At 38.0% G+C, this 25263-nt stretch overlaps 1 protein-coding gene across 4 annotated transcripts in view; it reads right to left on the bottom strand.

The window, feature by feature from the left end:
- The window catches only part of DNAJC13 (DnaJ heat shock protein family (Hsp40) member C13), a 104993-nt gene that overhangs the window by 1128 nt on the left and 78602 nt on the right, over positions 1 to 25263 (bottom strand). For 3 of the 4 annotated variants that reach the window (XM_033132542.1, XM_033132544.1, XM_033132543.1), the window contains 16 exons: positions 24299 to 24478; positions 23421 to 23588; positions 21214 to 21327; positions 19764 to 19880; positions 18211 to 18388; positions 16315 to 16406; positions 14502 to 14601; positions 13221 to 13295; positions 12885 to 12997; positions 12033 to 12202; positions 11832 to 11874; positions 11266 to 11439; positions 9677 to 9856; positions 9210 to 9350; positions 7885 to 8028; positions 5711 to 5810 (listed from right to left, as the gene is read on the bottom strand). In XM_033132542.1, the coding sequence (XP_032988433.1) occupies positions 5711 to 5810; positions 7885 to 8028; positions 9210 to 9350; positions 9677 to 9856; positions 11266 to 11439; positions 11832 to 11874; positions 12033 to 12202; positions 12885 to 12997; positions 13221 to 13295; positions 14502 to 14601; positions 16315 to 16406; positions 18211 to 18388; positions 19764 to 19880; positions 21214 to 21327; positions 23421 to 23588; positions 24299 to 24478 (2089 nt within the window). Of the gene's footprint in view, positions 1 to 652; positions 762 to 5710; positions 5811 to 7884; positions 8029 to 9209; positions 9351 to 9676; positions 9857 to 11265; positions 11440 to 11831; positions 11875 to 12032; positions 12203 to 12884; positions 12998 to 13220; positions 13296 to 14501; positions 14602 to 16314; positions 16407 to 18210; positions 18389 to 19763; positions 19881 to 21213; positions 21328 to 23420; positions 23589 to 24298; positions 24479 to 25263 lie in introns of all 4 variants that reach the window. The other variant, XR_004425461.1, reaches the window with a different exon arrangement.

Genomic DNA, 25263 nt, shown 5'->3' with positions numbered 1-25263 from the left:
ACATCTGGGAAGTTTAAACTTTCAGAAAATCCTAGGCACTGGAGGATAGCTATGTCAAAATTTAAAAAAAAGGGGGGGGAGGATAAACAGGGGAAAGAAATTCTATGCTGTCAGCCCCTCCAAAAGTTATACTTGATGAAATTGCCAACAAAAATACTTCTATTCATCAAGTTAACCTATTTTCATCTGGTGCAAAGAAATGCTATTTTAACAAGTAACACCAAATGAACAAGGGTTGCTACACCAAGATCTCAGAAAGAAAAGGAAGGCTTTGGACTCGTCATAGGTCAAAATAAGAATGCTGTGGGACAAGGTTATCAATATTTTCATTTTATGTCTTCTTTGAGTCTAAGTTTCTATTGCATGAAAATGCTTAATGCCAGCATTTAGCAAGATGTGTCCTATGAGCACATAGTGGCTTTAGCCCCTAGTCTAGTTTACCTTAAACACAGCAGAGACATTTAATTACATCTCAGAATCACTGCACAAACTGTACAGAGTACTTGCAAGAGACACTAGAGCGTCATACTGCATACTGAGCAATATTTTTAGCTGAAATTGTAGAAAACAAGGCAAACAGCTACGGAACATTGAAGGGTCAGGACTGGAAAGGCAGTGGAAGCGGCATGCATTTAGCAAAATGGTTCTCTACCTGCTTCAGAGAGCTACACAGAAGTTAGCAAGCTGCCTGGCAGAGCGGATCTAAAGCCCGCTCCTGAGGTGAAGGGGACTGCTGCCAGTTAGAAGGGAAGGAGAGACACCTGAGGGGAAAAAGAGAAATATAAGCAGCACGGGAAGTTGTGAGGCAATGCCAACCACAGAGCAGTTTGATGAAGGCTGAGGCACGACAGGAACTGATGGAGGACAAAAGGGGCACAATTCAGATCATCTTGTTTTTCACCTCATAGGCTTCTGTATCGAGGATATGACATGGCTTGTACCGCTGAGCAGACTCCGTGCACCTAGTGTGTGGTTACACGACCAGAGACCGCTCAGCCTGCACGAGCAGTCACATGCCAGAGTGTGCCCAGGCACTCGAAACCATGAAACCAGAAAACTTAGAAAAAAAGATTTTTCCTTTTTAAGGCCCCATGAGCCTGCATCTATCAACTCCTGCCTTCCACCAATCAGGACGCCAGGTCTTCCACAGACGGCTCAGGAGGAAGACCATCTGGTCAACATACCCCTTCTGACATGGTGGTTCAGAGCCATGGCACCCGCCTGTTACATCACTTCCCACCAACCTATTACTCTTTGAACCTGAGGCAGCAGCAAGATTACTAGGGAATGATCGAGCAAATCTCACCAAAGACGTAACCCTTAGGATAAACCCCCAAACACTCCACGCTGGTATAGTTCCTGAGCACTTCTGATTGTGGGCTTAACTTGGTTCACATCAAAGAAGTAGATTATGCGCCCCAATTATGAATGTTACATACAGGAAATGGACTAAGGCTGCAGTTCTCAAACTGTGTGCTGAGGCACCTCAGCACAAATTCACAGGGGCATTGCTGGACATTTGAAATTTGAGAAACACAAAGATATCTACTGGATACCATACAAACCACTTTTAAGTTGGGCATGACTACTTAATAAACTTAACTATTAGGTATTGCTTTTTGCCTAGAGGTACATGAAAAACAAAATCACTAAGATATTAAGGGCACTGTGAAATGAGGAAGTTTGGGTACTTCTGGACTAAAATCTAAATTATGAAATAGTGGGTCTTGAAGGATTATCCAGAATATTCTAGCCCTATCACTTGCGTCTTTAGAAAAGACAAATCAATCCCTGGATATTTCTGTAATGAAGTCTGAGATGGCCTCCCCTTGAGGACATGTCTGGTTTTAGAGGCCAGAAGGTACAGTCTGGTTATCGGGATGGGATAGAACAGCTATGTTCTCCAGAGAACGGTAGGAGGAAGGAATAGGGGTTGCCAGAAACGCGGCATATGTCAACAGCTTGCAAAGCTGTGTCAGACTTAAAAGGAATGAGAAAAGATGGAAAATTAACAAGGAATACCACAAAACGGAATTGGCCGCCATGATGGAGTAGAGGAAGGAACCCGGGCTGAAAATGAACATGGGATTTTCAGCGGGGAAAACAGAAAAAGGAAGCCCTGCCTTAGCAGCCAACGTCCTACAATAAACTGACAGTGACCTCAGGGAATCTTTTCTAACGTCGCTCGTAACTGTGTAGTCTGGGACAGGAGTAAAAAGAAAAGCAAAATGTAATAAAAACGAACTCTGCAAAGAACTAAGGGACTGGTTTGAGGACAGGCCCAAGAATTGCACCCTCTCTCCCTTCAATGACTTTAGGAAACCAAGTTAACTACTCCACGTGCCTCTAATTAAATAAATAATGTATAGTTTTCACCTCCCATTCTAGCTCCTAAAAGCACCGTCATTTTCACCAGCTTCTCTTCCTGTCCCTGTTCCTTCTTTCTCTACTGATTTTCTAGATAACTTAATCTGAAGATTTTCACTGCTGAAATTATTTTAACAGGACCTTGAACTTGTCAGCATCAAGCTCTTCCAGAACCTAATAAATGACTAAATAACCCAGGGCCCTAGACAACGAACAATCATCGTTATCTGCCTTCCGGGTAAAATCACAGAGGCACTTTTAGATAAGCATTACCATAAAACGAAACAATATTCCAGGCTAGAGAGCCAGCCGCACAGTCTCATCTCAATTTATCAGCACTGAGTAATCCTTGGACATTTTTTATTTTACCCCAAATCCTGAACATATGACTGAATGGCATTTGCTCAGCAGCCAGAGAGAGGAAAATCATGAATGTGTTTATGGTCATTCTCATCTTATTTTGAAATAGTAATTAACTTTCCTTTATTGTTCCCCACATCCTAAACAAAATCCACTTACCGTGTTTCCCTGAAAATAAGACCTAGCTGGACAATCGGCTCTACTGGGTCTTTTGGAGCAAAAATTAATATAAGACCCGGTCTTAGACCGTCTTAGATCGGGTCTTATATTAATTTTTGCTCCAAAGTTGCATTAGAGCCGATTGTCTGGCTAGGTCTTATTTTTGGGGAAACTCACCCAAAGGTATCAGTTAGAAGAAAGGGCTAGTATGTGTGTTCTCACAGAACCTTATTTCATTTGCAAATTGATTAGAGAGGGGCTAGGTACAATATGAACCTTCTCAAGATTGAGGGGAGGTAAGGGTAAATCTAACATTCCAATTCAGCACAACATTGTATACATTCCACGTAGTTCCACATAAAGCGATTTTACCATTATTAGAAGTAGATGCCCCTTTTATCAAACACATGACATACAATACATCAATGGAAAAGCTTAAATACACACAAAAACACCTGGCAACCCAAACAGTAAGTACACATCAACCCAAATGGCAAGACTAACTCTTCAGAGTTAATCCTAAACAGGACAGAACAGAGCTGATGGAAAAATCTTCTCAAACAACTAACATCCCAACAAAAGAACATCCCTGACTGATGGTGTGTTAAGAATTGGACAATTTCGGGGCCAACACAGCTCGGAGCTAGTCCAAGCTGTCCCATGTTAACATGGCGGCAGGCTTCAGTAACGGCCTTCAGAACGGCCAGGCCCTTGCCAGGCTGAGGTTCATACCACCACCACCACACCCCTTGACTGGCTTTGTATGAAACTCGCCACCCCTTGACCAGGCCCAAGAATGTGAGGAAATTTGTAAATTCCAGCCTTTTTTCTTCCTAGTTCTCTTCCATCCCTTACAAGGCATCACAACTGCTTCTCAAAACCCTCATTTAAGAGGCCGCCCCAGGGATCCAAGGAAAAGGAAAGGCCCAGACAGGAATCTTCACTCCCTGTATTTTTCTACAGTTAATAGGGAATTTGGATGGAGGTGAGGACCAAAATGATTTCTAAAGGAAGTCTAGGTCTCTGAAGATAAATCCCTGTCTCTCCCATATTCTAACCACAGATCTGTTGGCGCACAGCCTGTCAGTAAGTCAAGGACCACCTACAGTCTTTTATTCCCTCAAGTTAAGTCAATGACTGCTCAATACAGTGGAAAACAAAAAGGATCAGAAGAGGCTTTCCAGTAGGGAAGCTTATAATCTACATTTTTACTATTCTTCAGGGCCAATTTTTATGTAAGTTTACTCATAGAAAGGGAAAAATAAGGCCGATTTTTCCAATCATGACATCCTTCCAAAGTAACAAATGTAATGCCACAAAAATGTGGTATTATGGATAGTTTTGGGAAAAATTTAAAGAGGTCAAGTTTTTAGTGTGCCTAGAAGAACATACTTCTACTTAGAAAAGCTACAGCTTTGCTGCAAATTTGAAACAGATAATAAATAGCCTAAGTCCATATTCTAGGTTTTCTCTCCATAGAAATCATAGGACAGGGATGAAAATTAGAGGGGAAACATGGCACTATGCTCTCAATGAACACACGGGACCCAGCCCAAGCACCAGGTTTATACATTTTAGGGCTTTGATTAAAAATTTTAGTGGACTAATATTAAAGTGGTCACAGTGAAGGAAAAACTAGTGTCACAACTGAGTCTAAAATTAAAACCAAACAAAACTTTCTCCAAAGTCCCTAATTTTAAATTTTTCATGACTTAGTCTTCATGACTTATAAACCTCTATACTAGCAATCAGGATTATTAAAACAATTACACGGGTATGAGAAACATGGTATTAATGTTTTCCTCTCAATTTACCTACATCATCTCCGGTTAGAGGAGGATGTAAAGCTGACAGTTTTAATATACAGTTGGCCCGTGAACAATGTGGGAGTTAAGTGCACCGACCAACCATGCAGTCGAAAATCTGCTTGTAACTACAGTCGGCCCTCCTCATACTTGAGTTCCCAACCTTGGCGTTGACCCTTGAATATGGGTTTGAGCTATGCGGATCAACTGGAAAAATTCACATGTAAGTGGACCCACACAGTTAAAATCCGTGTTGTTCAAGGGTCAACTATCAATTTCAGGCAGACGGCAAGAACCATCTCATATTTTTAAGGTTAAGTTCAACTGAAAACTTTTACACCAGAGACTATTATTTCATCTTTAGCATATAGCAATAGAATCCTGGGCTTTCTTTTTAAACAGAAACCAATGTGAAAATTAGTATTCTAAAATTATTATACAATTAGTGTGTCAAATGGACAAATGTCCTGAGCTTCAAAATTATACTATCTTTTGATCCTTAAACAGTAAAACATCTTTTTCTTTATGGTACCCACATATTTCCTCCTATGAGAGGACAATCCCTAAATATTTAGCAAAACTACAGATTACCCACTGGAAACTTAAAAGAAAAATATTTTACATACATATTTGGAAGTTCAACCTCCTATTTTAATGGAAATTAAATGATACTATCAAGTTTCTGATGCTGTTATTTCTGAGTAGGCATTGCTCCACTATTTTTACATGTTCAAGAGAAACATTTGACTCCAGCCATGATCCAAATATAAGCTACGACAGCCCTGATTCATGGCATCACAACTGAGCAGAGTCCATGCTTCAGTCAGCACACATTCAACACAACAGCCGTTCACATGCGTCCAGGGCTAAAACTAGGTCTCCAGCATGCCCACAGCGCCTCAGGACAGGTAGCTAGTACCCTAGCAAAACCCTTCAAGTGCTATTCATATTTTCAGTCTAGTCAGGACAAAAGGGAGGCCCAAGTGGCTTCTTAGGGCAAGCAGTTAAATGTGGTTTACCTGTGAGGTATCCTGCTGTTTGTGAGTCAGAAATAAACAAATCATGTTTCTGATCTTTGAAGGCACTCCAGACTGAAGAACGAGAGAGGATTTCATTCACCTAGGGAAGTAAAGCAAACTCTCTGAACATAAATAAATTAAGGACGAGGTGTTGGAAGATGGAACTAAAGAGAAAAGGCAAACTTCCAAGACAAAAGGAAGAAGACCAGCTGAGGAGCAATCCAATGATGGAATGAGACCTAGCATTCATCAAACACCCCATACCAGGTCCACTTCATTAAACCAGACCTAAACAGTCCCCAACAGTCTTCCCTCTAAACTTGGACTCTTATTATTTGAAACTACAATTTACTGCCTTGTATGTAATTTGGGCGGGGAGATTTTCTTGTGATAGTAACAACTGGCTAACAGTGTGGTGTGGGCTCAGGCAGTACTCCTAAGGAAGGCGTATGGCGAGAAGATGCTGCAAACTCGAGTAAAAACTTACAGCAGTCTTTCAAATTATGGGTTGGGACCTGTTAGAAGTGTATGGAATCAATTAACAGGGTTGTGATCAACATGAGTGAAAAAATAAGTTAGATTAATTTAATAGAAAACAGCAGAGTATCACATATAAAATGGATATTGTTCTGTGATATATGTATACACACATCTGTAAATAATGTGTGTGTGTAAATGTCCTGGACTAAGATGAAAGACGTATTTCTTTCTGTGTGACATAGATTTTAAAGCTTAGGAAATTCTAACTTAGAGAATATCTTTTGTGTATCAATGTTCATATCAAATATTTACTGAGAACCGCACGTGTGGCACACACACACAGTAGACACAAACATGGGAAAGACAGTCTGTCTCTGAAGGGCCTACAGTCTAATAGAAGAGACAGTGCCAGATAATTTAGTGGTAAGCGTTCAAGTAGAGATACACATGGGTGCCACATGACTCCCAGAGACTCCTTGTCCCAACCGTGGAAAAGAAGCCACAGTGCAAGTGATTGGCTGTGAGGAGGTGGAGGAGGTCCTATTTGGGAACTACCACCCTTCCTCCCTCCCGTTGGGTTACTGCTAATTTCATCAGCAGGAACCCTGAGGTAGGTGAAAGAGAAGACAACTGCCTGCACGTGGTCCACAGGAGTGGCTGTGCGTGGCATTCAGAATACTCATAGGCAAAAACAACAAAAAAGCTACATAAACCTGTAGTTAATGACTGAAGCAACACATGCTGTCTCTCTTCTTCAGTATCACTTTAAATTGTTCAAATGGTGGTACTTATAGAATGGACAATGGTATAAAAATGTTCCTTTAGTTGGAACACACATACACAGTGAGTATATTTACTAAAGGAAAACTTTAAGTCAATTTAAACCTGTAAAAGAGCATTAGTAAGTAGAAACAATCCAAATACCCATCAATAGATGAATGGATAAACAAACTGTGGCATATACACGTAATGGAGTATTATTCGGCCCTGATACCCGTACAGGCTATAACATGGAGGAACCTTGAAAACATGCTAAATGACAGGAGCCAGATACAAAAGGTCACATATTGCATGATTCCATTTATATGAAATATCCAAAATAGAATTCACAGAAAATAGAGTGGTGGCTGCCAGAGGCTGGGGATAGGGAGAAAAAGGGAGTAACTGCTTAATGTGTAGTTTCCTCTTGAGAACTAGATATGGTGGTGCTTATATAACGTTCTTAATGCACTACATACCAATTAATTCTTTACTCTCAAAGATTAATTTTATGTTATGTAAATTTCACCTCAATTAAAGAGAGTATTAGTAGATAGGGCTATACATTAACACTCCATGAGGAACTTCTCAAAAGCAACATAAAGAATGAAACCAAAGAGGAAAATTCAATTACCAAACTGGCTTGAAATCAACATATGCATGTAGCTGAAACACATTAATATATAAGTCACAACAAAATGGAAACCAACACTGTAAGTGCGACTGAAGAAAGGAGAAGAAACTGTGTTTTTCCACTGGTTATAAGGCAGCTATGCTAGTCCATCCTTGGTCTTGTGATCTGCTGCAGTTACAGCCAGCAAAACCACATCTGTACGTGGCAGCTGAGCAGAGATGCATGGATCGCCCACGGCGAGACCCCTGGCTTTGAGAACACCTCGCTATGATCGGCAGACAGTTAACCCGGGCGGACTCACCTGTTCTCCATGCTGCAGGCTTCGAGTCATTGCCTTGAGCGCTTTAACAATCTGCGCCTTAGTGGCTGCTGGGCTGTCCAGATTTTCAAGGCCAATGCCTTCAAGTAGTTTTAAGAGGTACGGGACCAAATCTGTTTTCAGGGCCTAGAAGACAATATTAAGTAAGCATGTATACATAGATGGAAAAAAAATGTGAACCATCCACTGAAAATATAATTTTACCCCCAGGCCATACCTAGGAGGGGGCAACCTGCTTTCTTTTAACGGCACGTGCAGATTTAACAAAATGATGATGACATTCTTATTTAATACTCTGGTATCACAACTTACAACGCCCACTCTGAAACTCAACGAGAACAGGAGGTGGAGGTAATGAACATTTAGTGAGTGTGCCTTTTAACAGATATTCTCCTAACAACCTTGTGAGGTACTCATAACGTTATTTTACAGACGAGGAACCAGCATTGTAAAGTTAAGTAGCATGCCTGAGGTCACAGAGCCATCAAGTGGTAGAACTAGCTCATGGTCTTTCCAATACAACAACCCCGAGCCAACTGTAACTTTGAACATCAGAGCATCCACTGACCTCCTGGAGATGTACCCAGTACTTCTAACCTGCCTAAGTGAGGGCTGGGATGGGTGGGAGAGGAGACCTGAGAGGAAAAGGGGTTGGGAGAACAGGAGGGCCAGGTAATAAACATGCAGGACCTCATTTCATGCTAAGGAAGTCTCGTGTCACTTGTCATCTGACAAGCAATGAGAAATCACTGCAGGGTTTTTAAGATAAAGAGTGACCCCGTTATATTTAAGAGTTATATTTTAGAAAGATCACTGTCACAATGTTTAAATTTACACTATGTATTTCGTCCCTTCAGTGTCTACATTGGTATTCTACATTGGTAACCACCATGTCTTATTTTTATTAGGTGGGTAGTTTCTGAAAAGGGTAATAAATATCTTGATATGTTTTTTATACATGACTTAGGAAACAAGGAAAGAATAAGCAGAATGAATCTTTCCAAAGAGGATGATGAAGCAAATTGTACAAAGCAAGCTAAGGATAAATGCTCAGTACGTAACCAAAATTTTAAACGGAAATTGAAACATCACAAAAGCACAGCTGGCCCCCGTTTCTCTGTGTGTATAAACACACCTGTGCCTGTATGTGTGTGTATAAAATATAAAATCATTTAAGCACAAACTCAAACATCACCTCTCTGCCAAACCTAAGTTAGGGAAACAAAGCTATCCTAAGCAAGTGAAAATCTATTTGTCTGATGTATTTGCTTTCCTAAAATAGTGCTGAATCTAGAAAAGTCACTTACTTGTGCTACTAAGTCACTCTGCTCCTTCTGAAACATTCGATTAATTGCTTCACAGGCCAGACCAACAATATCTGGTCGCTTTTTCATTCCATTCATCAGTGGACCAATGGTCTCTAAAGATGCCATAGCTCGAACACACAGCTAAGTGCCCAAAAAGAGAAGGTTACTTGTAGAGTAGCAATATTTTATATAGCACGGTAAATATCATAATAAAATATATGAAAAACCTACATTCAGTTCAAGTGTAGTAATGAACTGAGTCAAACTCAGCCTCCCAGTAATTACATCATTGAAACTGGTTTACGAAATGTTCCAGTACCATGTGGTTCATGTGGTACCATGTGGTTCACAGACAGAAAGGCGCACACACATTAGGGAAGGGATTTATACTACAATGTACATTAGTCAGGAAGAGGGAGCACCGATACGTTCTAGAGCTATCATCTACTAAGTGGATTCACCAGTACCTCATTGTCAGACAGGGCATGGATAACCCGAATGGCACTCTTAGGAATGGCATTGTTCCGATGATTCATCGCCTGGATAACTTTGGGAAGATGACCCAATGGTGGGACCTGGTCAGCCAGCTGAGGCTGCGCACTGAAGAGACACACTGTTGCTGTCGTCAAAGTTTCCAGAGTCTCTCCCTAGAGGGTATAAAACAAACAAAAAACTACAAAACACTGACGAAGGCCTAAGTATCTTTGGCAATTACCTGGTGGTCAAATCTAGGATCCCAAATTCTAAGCACTGATACTTGAAAACTGATTCACAAATCCTGTGAGAACTTCCCCACCTTGATAAAAGGCATGAATTCAGAGGACTGTAAAAATGTGGTATCTTAAGAATACCAATAATTCAGGAGAATGCAGAACTAGTGAAATGTTTTCCCCAGCTCTATTAAAAATCCTACTATTTAACATATCTGGCCACCATAATGCACTTTGTATCGGGCACAATGGATTGCAAAGACCTGTGACATATATATATATATCCATAACATAATGCACCTTGAATAAATATGGAAATTGGGATGTGCCCCAAAAGAACAGTGACATAGAAGGAAAATGTAATGTATTTTTCCCTTTCCAAGTTTCTACTTTGAGGATTTCATTATTTAAACACACTATATGTAGTAAAAATCCTAGTAAAGAGAAAACGTGACTAGGGAAAGAGACATATGTAAATTATTTCCATATTAATATTTTTCTCAAGTTTTGCTAAACCAATAATAGTAACTAATAATTTCTAAGCACTTGACATGTGCCAGACATTATGCAAAGTACTCCACATATGTCAAAGCTCATTAAAATCTCAGCCTTAGAGGCAGGTGCTGTGATCATACAAAAATGAGGTAACTGAGGCAGAGTCACAAGGTACCGCTCAAGGTCACAAGGCTGGTCAGTGGTGGAGCCGGGACTGGGGTCCAGGACCACCTCACAAGGTAGCCTGGGCTCTTAACCTGTCTCTATAGCCAGCCTGTTGTTCAACAATTCAACCACAATCATGTACCTCAGTTATTTTCAACCCCAGGGTTCAAATAACAAAGTCTTATATACTATCAGGGTTTCTACTCACCAAACCAAGATCAAGGCTACTTTTTCAATCCTGCTTTCCTGGCAGTCCTTGGAGAACAGCTACAGAGCTCACCCTTGTAGTTCCTACTCTCCTGTCAATTTCTATACCTAGCGGCATCCCTGCCATGTATGGAAAGCTGTGTGAAGAACATACCCTAGCAGAACACACTTCTACTGAGATTTCTCCTTAAAAATCACTGAAATGGGGGGGCAGCACCATTCTTTCCGAGCTTCTACAACTGTTAGAAATACCATCTTCTCAACTGTGCTTCAGAAATAACCATTTTATTAAGGAGTTTCACTTCTGAACGTGCCAAAAGAAAAGATGAATGGGCATACTTGAATTTAAATGTGCGTGCTATACTGAAAGAGGTAGTCAATTCTTAACATGTAATCAATGAGGATGGTGTTTTAACAGAAACACTAGCAAGTGTATTTATGAAACGACTTGAAATGTCGTGCTGATGGCTGAAGCTTACATGAGGATTGTTCTTCTCCAGGAGCTCAGTTAATTTTTCTAGTAGTGCAATAAGAAATTCTCTAGGTTTTCTTAGAACCCAAGTTGGTTGTGCAATAAAAATTCTCAAGAAAACTCCTCCAACAGCAACTTCACCCTCTGCTTCTCCAAACACCACAGTAAAATCTTCAGGCAACTTTAAATAGAGAAAGACATAGTCAAGTCACTTAATCATCATTAATTGTAGATCGAGCAAGAAATGTACTCTGTTATGTAAAGACATGTTCATGAAATTAACTAGTTCTTAAACAGTCATTAACATAATCATATCATAATTATTCTAAGTTCTATGGTCTCTTAATAAAATGAAGAAAAGTCACTTACTTTAAGAGTGAATATTCCAACTTTTATATTTAAAACCTTATTTTCCTGGGGAAGATCTTAGTGTATTAATGACAAAGTATCTAACAGGTTGGCATTAAACTGACTTAGCAGGAATTTAAAAAAATACCCCCACCCCTCAAAAAAAAATTGACAAATAATAAGGTAAAATGTAAAATTTCTTCCTCTGAATAAAAGTATATTTACCTTCCAGTTTACATCAGGGTTGTCTCGCTGATTTTTAAAGTGCCTTGGGGGAGAGAAAAGTGGAGGGGGATTTAAAACTTCAGTCACAAGGTACACTTTCATTAACCTTCAGATAAGTCTTACAGACATGACAGTGAAAAACGTTTGCTCTTCCAGGTGACTTTACCTGAAGGCCATCAGTTACTACGTGTCTTTACTTACTCTAGCATCATTTCTCTAACTGTTGTGGACACTTTATCTCTGGAACTATCATTCCAAATTAACTCAGGATTTTCATGAGTTCCTTCAAAAATATGTACAGCAGCTTCAGGGTTATCTCTCATGGCATCCATGAAAACACTTGGTAGAAATTTCATTAACGTAAGTCGAACCTATATGAGGAGGTTTGAGAAAGAAAAAAAAAACCTATTGTAGACATGTCAATATTTGGTTTGTTTACATTTCTCTAAGATAGACTATTGTTGTAATTTGTGTTACGGCTGATATGGGCCATAACTATTATCCAGAAGTTCCGGAATGGGCGAACAAATAAACCTTGGTTTATGCAAAGGTAACTTTAACAAGCCCCGCTATGATCTGCTCCTAATTACCTATCCAGGTTCATCTCCGTTCTCTGCTTCAAATTTAAGAAATCCTCCTGTATGGCCTCCTTCGTCCTCCCTAGGGTGGCACAGCCTCACCACACAGAGGTGGCTCACCGTCTCCTCCACAGCTACCTCCACAGGCCAATCCCCAGTGTGAAAGCCGAACCTAACTATCCTCTGCCAGAACCAAAATATACTTCTGTTCTTTCTTCAAGGGGCACAAACAATGTATAACCATAATCCAAGCACTCTCTTAAGACTTCTCAATTCCAGCGCAGGCTTCCCCAACTATCATTTTTTACAAACTAGTAATACATAGAAACAATTTCAGGTATGTTAATCTTCCAACTTTCACATCATGTTATTTCCTTATTCTCACCTCCTCAGATTCTGGTGAATCATGAAATCAGCATCAAAGTAACAGAGCTTTAATAATTAATTTCTTTCTAAGAACCGAGTTCATGCTTACCTTTGGACCTATTAGTTTATCTGCTGTCATTTTAGCAAAAAGTTCCGCTGTTTGGGCTCGAACCTGGGGATGTGTTGAATTGCAGAACATATCCAGTAAATAAATCAAAGCTCCTATGAAGGAAAAAGAGAATTAGTGTTCATACTATACATAAAGAACATAACTTTTCTAATCAGAATTCATTTTCACCTTATTTCAACTCAAGGCAATTAAGATTTTTAAAAAACCTGGAGGCCTTTCAAAGCATTTTCTAGTTTATCAGACTGTACAAAGCAGCTCAAAATGAGCTTCATCATTATTGAACATGACTAGATGAGAAAGCACTTCATACATTACCTTTTGCCATTGCTTCTTTGATTATTTTTGTACTTGATGTCAAAGCATAAAGAGTTTCCAGAACAAGCTGACGACCTGCAGAGGAAAAACCAGTTCAAGGAATGCATCATCAGCAAGCTTACATATACTGGGCACCAACTCTGTGCGAGGCAGGGAACTAGGTGCTCTAAACGGGGTATCACACTTCCATCTTCACAATGACCAGGGAGACAGACATTATCAGGGTCTTGTTGGGAGTGAGGAAGATGAGACCAGTTAATCAGCCCAAGGGTTCACACCCAGTGAGTGGCAGAGCTGGGTTTTATATAGAGGTCTGACTCCAACGTCCACACTTGTTAAGTACTACACTACACCCTCTTCCTACCTCATTGCTCACTGCATAAAATCTTCCTGACAGGTGGGGACACTGATCAGGCACCTAAGATTTGCATCTGGCGCTACTATCTTAGAGAAATGAGCAGGAAGTAGCAGCTCCAAGCCACTGTTCCAATCTAAGACCTAACAGCATCCTTCTGGACACAGTCTGTGTACCTCCTGGTCCTTGCCATCAAAGTACACTGGCTACTGGACTTGACTCCTCTAAAGTCAAATGGCAATGACAGACAGGTGAGCAAAGAAGTAAAGAGATGGCAAAAAGCACGGAGGCTGCTAAGTATTAGGCTGAGACTGAAACACCACCAAAGACCTGTAACCGCACTGGGCTAGGTTAACACACAGGAGAACAAATCTTCAGAAGGCACCTCCTGAGAGGAGCACAGCCCTGTCTGTTAGTGCAGGCTGTGTGTAAGTAATCAGGCTGGCATATTGTTTGAAACTGATCTTATCTTGGTGGCAACAGACTTTCAGCATCAGATCAGTAAATGACAATGCAGAATTGAACTCTTAAGCTAAACACAAGGCAATTTTTATCTTCAGTCTTTTTTCTATCATCCAAGACCAATTATTCTTTTTTATAAACCATAGAATATTAGTCAATCTTCAATTAATCCTGTGTAATTTACACTCAGCAAACTGAAAATTCTAGGTTACTTTCCTTTGCATTTGGACCTCTCTCACCTCTGACTTTCAATTTTTGATATGGGAAATGCAAAATACTTCTATCAATTTATGTAAAACATAATTAAGAAGACAAATCTAATATAAAGAATATCACTTAAAACATTCCAAAACTAAGCATGAATAACTTTACGTCAGAGGTTTGTGTCATCTAGACAACTACCCCTTCAATGGGTTGGTTGGCCATTCTATGGTTTCTAAAATTCCATTTGTGAATATACGTACTTGATGGCAATGAATGTAGAAGAGCCAATAAATTGGACAAAACCATTGATTCAGCAATATTGTTGACACAATCTTGGTTCGATGTCACTATGTTCACAACCTGAAAATTAATCAACAGGATATTAAGAGTTTTGAAAATAATTTCAGACCTAAATCAAATTAAGTCACATTAGTCAGACCTAAATAATTCAAGAATTCACAAAAGTGAGACAAAAATGTTTGAAGGACAAAATATTTACTTTTTAGAGAAGAGTTTAATTTTAAAAGATTGGTTTTATTAGTTGATCTTTTGAGAAATAATAAAAAAGTACGCTCATGTATATATTATACCTAGAAGTTTCCTATTAATTTAGAGGTAAGAATTAAGTATTAATGTAACAATGATCAAACAAGTTACGTTAGCACCAATTCACAACCTTGAGGCTTCTAAGCCTTCAATCCTACACACTGCAGAACTGTGGTGTACCGTTTTCCAGTTACAGATTTGGGGTGGGAGTGGTTAGGAAGATAGTGATCCTCACTACTGGGACTTTGTTTTTAGAGGGAGAAAGTAAATGTCTTCAGGGTTCAGCACAACAAACTGGGTTTCTATTTCCACTATACAGAAATAGGTATGTTCTCTCTCTCTGTCCCCGTTCTCCCCCACCTCGGCAGGCCTCTACCTCTACCTCGCCAGGCCTCTCTGCCACCTTAGCTAGGCCCGTTCTCTTCCCTGAAAATGTATCACTACTAAATCTTGCTTGTATACTAAAAAAAAAAAAAAAAAAAAAAAAAGAAAAGAAATAGGCATGTTTTTCTTTCAAAGAGGATGACCTCTCAAGTCTAACTCTTATTAATGTTTATTTTAAAAGTTACAAGGTACTTAAAGAAATTAAGTAGAGAAGCATGCTTTTCAATTAAAAGAGCATGCTTGTTAAGCTTTTTGACCATTTTAACTTTTATTATTAAAAATCTCTTTTAGACCAAAATGCAATCTAAGAACATGTTACACAAATCATTCAAAAACCACTCATTCACCTGCTAGTGCAGGGTTGGATGTGGTCTTTATAATAAATTCAGTGTTACGATGAGCAGGATCATCTGAGAAATGATTCTGGGAGCTCACTCTGGGTTGCTGGACAACAAGCCCCAGTGACCAGGACCTTCCTGCTTCTCCCAAAGGAAAAGGATTCACCCAAAACAGCTTCCCAAGAAACCAGGGGTTTCATTCTCCTGAAGGAGGAGCCTCCAACTTCTCTTGGACCTCTAAGGCCTATAGGTTTTGGGTAACTGGCTTTCCTAGACAGCTCCTGTAAACGGCACAGTACCCCAGCTGTCTGTCAGTAACCCTCACTGCAAAGGCTGATTTGTACTAGACCCATAAGAAGGGAGAGCTACTGAGAACAGGGGCAGGGTCCTTGTTCTGGAACACAGATTCACAATGTGTAGCCAGAAGAGTCCCCTGGTCTCAAATCTCTCTTTGTGGGGACACAGAGATCAGGGAAACCCTGACTCTTACTTGTTGATCTGTGGCTTCCAAGCTTCCTGAGTAAAACCCGTTTCTTAACCAAACCACATGCAATGTACAATGCATCCCAAGTTCTAATGCATAACAGACAATAATCACAGAGGAAATGACCTTGAACAACACTGTGTAACATTTGCTCTTAAAATGAGTACATTAATTCAAAGTTAGAAAATATTCACTTGTCTAATAAACAAAATGAAAAAATCCACATATAAACTTCCATTCAACTACAGATGTTAATCGAGCTCAACCCACATACAATAAGTAGTAGGAAAGGTAACATGCTTTACTACAACATTCTTTTACCTCCAAAGCCAACTGCTGCACTTGACCAGCTCCATGGACTCGTAGAAGAGAAAATATTAATTTAAAGTGCCCAATGCATTCACTTTCAGAGCCTAGAGAATAAGAACAAAATGTTTCCTTTTTATTTCTAAGAGATGTCCTAAATTACAAGTCTTCCGAAAACCAATACACATTTTTATTGACTATCAATCATAAATCTCTGTGATACCCTTTTCTCAACACTAGAGATGTGAGGTGAGTGGAGTATCTCTAAGCGGAAGTAGGTCTTAAGAGGCAAAAAGTAAGCTACTAGCGAGTTTCTTATGTTTGCTTCCATTTCCAGGCCCACCCCTAGCCTCAGGATAAAAACAAGAAATTTATCAAATACACAATCCAAATGCAACTCAAAAACAAAAGGTGTAAAGTATAAAGTGGTAAGTAATTTTATAACACTCTTTATCTCTAGACCTTAGAGCTAACCCCCTAAGCCTAATTATACTTTGGGAGAATGTGCCATCATCTGGCTTTTAACTAAGACTGACTTAGAACTATGCCACTTGAGGACTACATTACAAACAACTGATGTGCATATTAAGGGGCTCCTTGTGAAAATACATGACACTAAATGGTATTTCCATCCATTCCTATGCACCTCAAACCCCCAGCCCTATATTTACTACTATTCTGTTGTTAACAAAACAAAAACATTAAACATTAAGGTGTTGTTCAGTGCATTTTTCCTTTTGCTATATGGTAGTAATACAGTGTAATTTGCAATCTTTTGAGGCCCCATAGCGTAATTCATACAACCCCACAATTTAAAAGAATCTGAAAACATCTATAAATAGGTTGGTTTTAAATTCATTTTCAAACCATTTCTTAACAGGTAAGAATTATCATAAATACATCAGTGACATATAAACCATATTTCTAAATTACAAGTGAGCATGTATGTGATCCTGATACATGAACTTTATAAATGCTATCAAAATGAAATTTCTGTGTAAGCCCTTCCTCAATTTTTTTAAGTTACAAATCAACAGCCTGCTTTGCTGCAATTTATTTGTACGTAATACATAACTAGTAAGATTCTAGTACGCCAACTCCAAACAATAAAAAATGAAGTTTTCTTTGGATTTTATAATACTGCTTTTAATTAACATCCTAATGTAGACCTTGGAAATGACTAATTTTTCTAACAACATTTAATTACTGTTGTTTTATTTGAATAATTTGTTGGCATTAACAAAAAGGTCAGAATTTTAATAATACTGTAATATATAGTGAAAAGAGCAAAAAAATACCTGAAAGATAACATGAAAAGTTAAATTGAATTTGTATTGTTTTAGGTTGTATATTCCATATTTGTTATCAAAGCTAGAATTGGAAGAAGTGTTCTGATTTTCACGTATCCATCTCCCTCGAGTCAGGCAAGAATGATAATGTTTTTGAAAATGACCTCTTAAAGATGCTTAAGAATGAAAATTCTTACCTTTTTATTATTTCAAATTTTATACACCAAAAATTTCAGGCAATTTTTCAAAAATATGAGTAGCCCTATACACATGGCATTGTCAGGAACCGGAAGAGGCAAAAATTAGATCACCTAATAAATAAATCTAATTTAAGCACTTATATTTGATGTATCAACTTATGTCATCAATTTGAAATTTTATACTATCAATTTATTCGCCTTTTCAACTCACTGAGACTTTTATAAACATGATACCTTGACCTCTCTTTCCAACCTACTATTTATAGGGAAAAATATTATGGGGTCAATTCCTCTTAATGTTATATGGATACAGCATTATAACTAAGTAATTTTCCCTGAGTTATCCTTGTAAAAATAAGAAATGGAATTTTTAAAGCCCTTTTATTGTAAGGAGCTTACTAATTAAGGGTATATTCACACACCTGGATTATATTTTATGACATTTCTCAGAGCCTCCAAAGCCATTTCCACTCGTGGCAAGCGGTCTCCGTGTTGCTCCGACTGCACTTTTGCAGCATGTGTGATAGCCATGAATGTGTGGAGGTACTGGGCCTGGGAGCCTATGTAATCCAAGAGACTTGCAGCAAACGCTTTTGGAACCTAAAATGAGTGGAGAAATGTTTAAATACAAGTTTGCCCTCAGAAATAACCTGTAACAAAAACTCCATAGCTAAAAAACAAAACACAAAACTTCAAAAAAAACTTCAAGCTATGAAAGTGATTAAATTATACATACACATGAATATGCCTATGGATTGACTAAGCAGTGTGGAGACAAAATCCAGTTGCTTATAAACTGTTTCTCAACATTTTCTGTCCCAATACATTAGAGATCTGATATACTCTCATCAGTACTTCAGTAGAACAATTCTGAGATTAGAGCATCTCTTCCCTTTACCAGTGAAAGTAATTGATGCTATGATACGTAACTGCAACAATTTGGTTATATTTTCATATTTAAAAGTTATATATATTTAGAATATAAACTCAAAGGACAGTTTTGAAAGAGACTTGACAATTCACTGAACTCATTCTGCTTAACAGCTATTTATATGTATTGTTCTGTGATAAATAATGTACTTTATGGTATAGTAAATTCCTTTTTTTCCAAGAGCAAACTCTAAAACAAACCTACACCTCTTCAACTGCTCCCCAAAAACACTACAACAAAAATTTCTACATGATCCCCAAGCACTAAGAAGAAAAAGAAGCTCCTCATTTGCTTCTGGAAGTGATTCGGGATCATCACAGAAATGAGCTGGTATGAGCCCAATCATCTTTGAAAAAAATCTCTTTTTTCTCCACTTGTATTTTCTCATATTCTTCTAATAATTGGCCAAAGGAGGACTTCTGTCTGGTAATATGATATTCTACATAATGGAGTTGAGTGTGTAAATGACTTTGCACTTCCATAAGAAACTAGTAACTGAAGGCACATGTACACGACACAGTGGGGTACCATTTTGCACAATACAGTGATACCTCGGTTTTAGAACGTAATCCGTTCCAGAAGACCATTTGAGTTCTGAAGCATTCGAAAACCAAGGCACGGTTTCCCCATTGAAAGTAATGCAAAATAGATTAATCCATTCTGGACCTTTAAAATCAACCCCTAAAACTGCAAATTTAGCATGAATTTTACTATCTAATGATACCATAGATCCATAAAATTTACGGTGTTCGTAAACCAAAATGTTCGTCAATGGAAACATTCAAAAACTGAGGTACCACTGTATAAGGAATAGCTGTGCCAGGAAGAACTTCTTATTCATGAACCCACAAAATTAAATTCCTCAACATTCCAAATAATGAGGCTCATAAGTTATCAGTGGTCACCTCATCACATACCCAGGTTAGTATAAAGCATTTCGCAGAGAACAGGTATTATTTCAATGTATACAGTGCAAATATACTGGTAGCTTTCAATAACAAAATGAGCAAAAGTATCAGATAAAACTAAAAGTAGAGAGCTTACCTCTAGCTGGAAAGTAGGGACTTCATTATACACCCTAACAAAAATCTCACCTACAATAAGTTCTTTGGCATGATCACTATAGACAAATTCTGATCCATAAGTTTTGTCACAATCACCCTTTAAAAAAAAAAGAAAACAGACTGTTAGATATGAATCAGAATCATTAGTGTCTGGTTTATAAATCTATCCATATTCAGCTTAATAACTTAACAGATAAATAACTTCAAAGACTTATTCATTTTCCAGAGAGGAAAATGTGTGGTATACACATACAGCACTCACTGCAACTATGTTTATAACCAGTAAGATGGACTCTAGAATGGGCACAGAGTTATTTTCTAGTTCAAAGATTAATATTGTAACTCATTTTAAAATTTCAAAACAAAATCACTGACGTCAGCCAATGAAGTATCTTAGAGCTTATTTCCATAAAGCAAATGACATGTGGCTCTTTTCACTCTACTGAGATATTTGACCCAGTCTGATATGGGATGATAGAGCCAAGAAATGAACATATTTGGACTGGTTTTAAAGAGTAATGTTAAATGAAAGTGCTGGAAAACAGGGTCTCTGAATTTTTTTTAAAAAAGAGTAGTATTATATAGGTTAACAAATCAAGAAGAGTTTCCACTTACGGAAAAGGAAAAAGACAGAAAATAAGAATGGGAGAAAAATAATCTCAGTGAAGATTTAGGTTGATATCACACAGAATTTAGGTTGGACTGAAATAAGCAAAAGTAAATAATAAGTTATAAAATGCTAAAGAAAGAGATGTTGTATGTCTCTTCTGGTAAAAGAACAGATGTAAAGAAATGTGAGACCTGTTCTCCCTAGCTCTGCAATTCTCAAAACTTTTATCTACAAGGAGTTCTGAATGACTACCACAAAATGAGCTCAAAAACAAATTTTGTATAATTCAGGACATAACTGTGATGGTAACACTTTAATAAATTCCAAACCCGCCAGCATTATCTTCTAAACCGCCACGATTCAACTATCTAGTGTATATATTATCTAGGCCTTCTCCTTATCTCCCATCCTACTGTCTTTTTTTTTTTTTTAATGGCTTAATAGCTTCTCTATTGAACGGTAGCAGCATAGGAGAAATTATTCCATTTGGATACCAAAAAGCAATTTTGATTTACTTGGGAAAAGAGGCTAAAGAAAACAATTAAAACAAGGCTCCTGGGTACAAAAACTGTTTATAATAGAAAAGAGCTACATGTAAGTGGTAACAAAAACAACAAAAAAATTCTGTGTTACTAAATACAGTCAGAACACTGCTCTTAAGTGGGCCAAATGTTAGGTGACAAAAAGCTATAGGCTTGTTATTCAAATGGAGAAAGAATGGGGTTTCTATTTTGTCAATACTAAGTTAATTTCCAGACAGAGTAAGTTACCCAAGAAATTTGAGGAAGTTACACAAGAAATCGGCAAAACAATAACATACTTTTTTAACCATGTTTTCCTGTTGGGATTCAAGAAATTCAAGTAGTTCTGCCCTTGTAGAATTGTTCCATATCAAATAGGGGTTCTCTGTGTTGCTGTTAAGCATCTTCAAAATCTAGGAGACAGAATACATTTTGTAACATTTACCAAAAAAAAAATACTGAAGTTATCATTTATTAAAATTGTCTATTACACTTAGAAATAGATGCCTTAAGTATAATAGATCTCAATAATAAGGATCTCAATAATTCTAACAAGTTTGTTAATATCCATTTTGCAGCTGAGAAAAATCAAGGCTAAGAGCTATCACATTATTTGCCCCAGTCTCACAACCCCTAAGTGGTGAAATTAGGATTCAAATTTTAGCCTGACTTCACATTCTTAACATTGGCTCCGCTTTGGTGAAAATTATACAAGACATTTTGTGTTAAAGCATTTAATAAGTACTCTGTAAATATAAGCTTAAGAAGAATCATACCATACTGCCTTTATATACATATTATTTGAAACCAAATTCTAAGACTTTATGAAGCCTACGCCTAGAAAGGGAAATAAAATTTGGGGGCAGAGAATCAGTTCAGGTTTTCTTGGCCAAGCCCTGGGTCAAAGCTGCATGAAGTAGTTCTGCAGACATAGCTTGTGACTGCTGAGCTATCCAGTGTGCTTTCCCTTTGTTTAGCGCTCCTCGATCGTCAATGTATATACACGTAGGCATCTGACTCTCTTCTACATGTTTTAGTAAAAATTTTTTACATTTTACATTTACAGAGCTCTGCGACAGGGGGAAAGCAGAGGGTTATTACCTCCATCTTATACAAAGATATCCAACTTTTCAAAACATTTACTAGTTAACTAAAATGACTGAAAAATTATATCATCAGGAAAACTAAAACTTTGAGAACTGGCAGTTTAAAATAACCATTTTATTAAATCCAGATGGTGTTCAAGCCAAGATTTAGAAATGCTACTTTTTTCCTTTTCTTTCTTTCCTTTTTTTTTTCTGCAATAGTTAATCAAAAACTTGCTAGTACCGTGTTTCCCCGAAAATAAGACCTAACCGGGAAATAAGCCCCAGCATGATTCTTTAGGATGACATTCCCTGAACATAAGCCCTGATGCGTCTTTTGGAGCAAATCTTAATATAAAACCGGATCTTATTTTCAGGGAAACAAGGTATTTCTAGAAAGAATGTTTTCAGTCAGCAAAACCCACCACATTGGTAAATACAAAAGTCCAGAAAAAGAATGAAGATCAAGAGTGACATCCAAAGTTCTTCCGCTTTATTCAGGGGCACTAAAAAGCAATGTTCTACACTAAAAAACACTCAATCAGATTGGATTAAAAAGCACATAAACTGTTTATAAATTCTAAAAATACATTTGGAACCGTAAGGCCTTTTTCCTTACAAAAGTATTATAGAAAATCATTACAGAACACAGAATAATATAAAAATAGCCTAAAATTCTGCCATTCAAAAATAAATACAGTTAACACACTGGTATAGATCTAGTCACCCTTTCGGTTTTTTAATGCCAAAAATGGAATTTAACCTTTTCACTTGAAACATTTTAAACATCTTTTCATGTCTTTAAATACACCTTTACAATTTAAGGCTTCATGGTATTCTAGTTAACAGATTTCTACAGGTTAACTCTCTAATGTTACATTCTTCTATTGTTTGTCAGTGATCTTCACGAAAGAGGCCACAGAGAGAGGCTGGGAGATCTGCCAGGGTCATACTTACTTTTGTCATGAATGCGTATGTGTGTATGTGCATGAATTTACTTTTAGGATTTCAACCCTAAGTCTAGGTCAATTATAGTTTATAAGAATCAGCTGAACATAGACTCTGGGTCTCCTGACGCCCAGTCCTCTGCCATTGTGAAACACCATCCCAACTTCACTGTCCTGTCCCGCCCCTTCGTGACCCAAGGTTGGTAAGAATTATGGCAGGCTCCACAACTGAGAAACATGAAGGTAATTTACTCTTACAGAAAGACTGGACTTGCAGAGATGGTACCATGAGCATCAATCTGAACTTACTGAACAATCTGAACAATAAACTGAACTTTTTGGTGGAGAACAAGCATGTGAACATTTTCAATTTTCAGGTTTCCTACAGCAATCAACATTGATTGCTGTGTTTCTGTATTATATAAAGGATCCTGAAATATTCATCAAAAGCCAGGCTCCCTCTGAAGCACATACCTCAGTAGCGCTAACCACAGAAAGTTTTCTAGCAACATAGGGTGTCAGCATGCCAGCTAAACTTTTCCTTATGGTAGGATTTTCTGGGGTTGCTTGTTCTTCAGGCAGATACCCCCCAAGACGACTGAGAGCATGGACACTCAGTTTTGCAAGGCTGTTGGCTACTTCCTGTTTAAAAAAAAAAAAAATCAAGACATTAAACTAGATCTGTTATCTTACACAGATAACAATACCTTTATGAAATCAAACTGTCTGGAATATATTTAAGAAGCAGAGCGCAAACAAACAAAGGCACACGAGTCCCCAACACTGAAGTAAGAGAGTTTATGAACTAGAGCTTATTCTTTTATTCATACGAAAGACCATCAGAATCTACGTACTCACTTATACCAATAAAATATCTTGTAGATAACTGGAAGAAGCACATTTGGGAGTGTGTGTGCGCTCGCGTGTGTAGGGAGGTCAGGGGAGAGGCAGGTGGATTTGACTGCTAAAGGCACATACTAACAATGTAAGTAATGAATGACAGTGAATAGGAAAGGAGAAGAAGTATCTGTAAAAATCAGGTGAGTACTCAACAGTTAGCCCCAACAGCATCACTGTATTTCCCTGGGCTACAAAAGGGTAATTTCTCAATCATAAAGGTGACTCTGAGTAATCAAGAAAAGATTAAGTTATGCCTAGTATATGCTACTGCAAACTCCCTTGCCTTGAATTCTTCCAGCAGAAATGCCTAAAAACTGTTTAGGGGCTTAAAGAGAAATAAACTTATTTTGAAAAACAGTTTATGCTTTGGGGGCTCTGGATAGCTGGAGGTTTGCTTCGCATTAACCTATGGTTAGGGTTCAAATTTAATATTAAAGCAGTGTTCAAGTTACCTGCTGGTTTGTTTCTTCACTTTTCTGAATGCCACTCTCTTCTAGTGTGTAGTCATAATTAAACAGATAACCAAGCAGATGCCACAAAATTCCAGCCTGAAACAGGTGTGTCTGTAGCCAGAAATCCACAGCAAAAGAACTCACACATTCTACGCCAAGTGCGGCCACCCGTGGAATACTCTGAGAGAATAAGAATGATGGCATTAGTTACAGGGTTAAAAATAAACTCCCAAGAGAAACTGGACGTGAATGTATGTCGAGCTGGTTACCTTACCGTGCAAAATGTTTACCTCCTCTTATATTTTCATTTCCAATTTAAATCTGAATCCTATATCCTTAAGCTTAAAATTAAAAGTGACTCTGACAAAATACAGAATTACTATCTTTGAGGCTAGTGTTCAAAGACTTGGGAATAGTTTTCTTCATTTCACTTCTTGAATTTTTAATTTTTAAAAACAGTGACAAGGCATTAGTAGCAACTCACATGCCAGTGAACTTAAGTTCATCAGTATCTTTAGTGCAGGTGTACCTATTCACTTCTTTGTATCCGAGTTTGCATTCTTACCAAATACTTCTACGGACACAAGTAAATATAGTTGAGGAATATTTTCATCATGTCTTATTTCTTCTAGATACCTTAGTCCAGGATTAGCACCCCAATCCTGTTCTATTCCAATACAACTCTCACTCTGCCCAGTTATCTGAGAAATCTCTCTTCAAACAGTAAGCTCTCAGATCCTACAGCCTTCCCCACGAGGCCTGACTGTTTCAGGTTTTATGTATTTAGATTTATTTAGTCATCTTCTCTCTTCCTTCCCTGCCTTTCTTCCAATGTTCAGATGAGACGCACTTCCCTTTAGATATGTCACTAGTCTCATTCTTTATGGGCCAGCTTAGAAACAAAATTCTTCATTTATAGCAAGGCATCTATGAAAAATGCTTTTAGAGACCCAAATAATTTACTT

Source organism: Rhinolophus ferrumequinum, chromosome 17 (genome assembly GCF_004115265.2).
Source record: "Rhinolophus ferrumequinum isolate MPI-CBG mRhiFer1 chromosome 17, mRhiFer1_v1.p, whole genome shotgun sequence".
Taxonomy (NCBI): domain Eukaryota; kingdom Metazoa; phylum Chordata; class Mammalia; order Chiroptera; family Rhinolophidae; genus Rhinolophus; species Rhinolophus ferrumequinum.
This window is presented reverse-complemented; position numbering and strand designations above follow the sequence as displayed.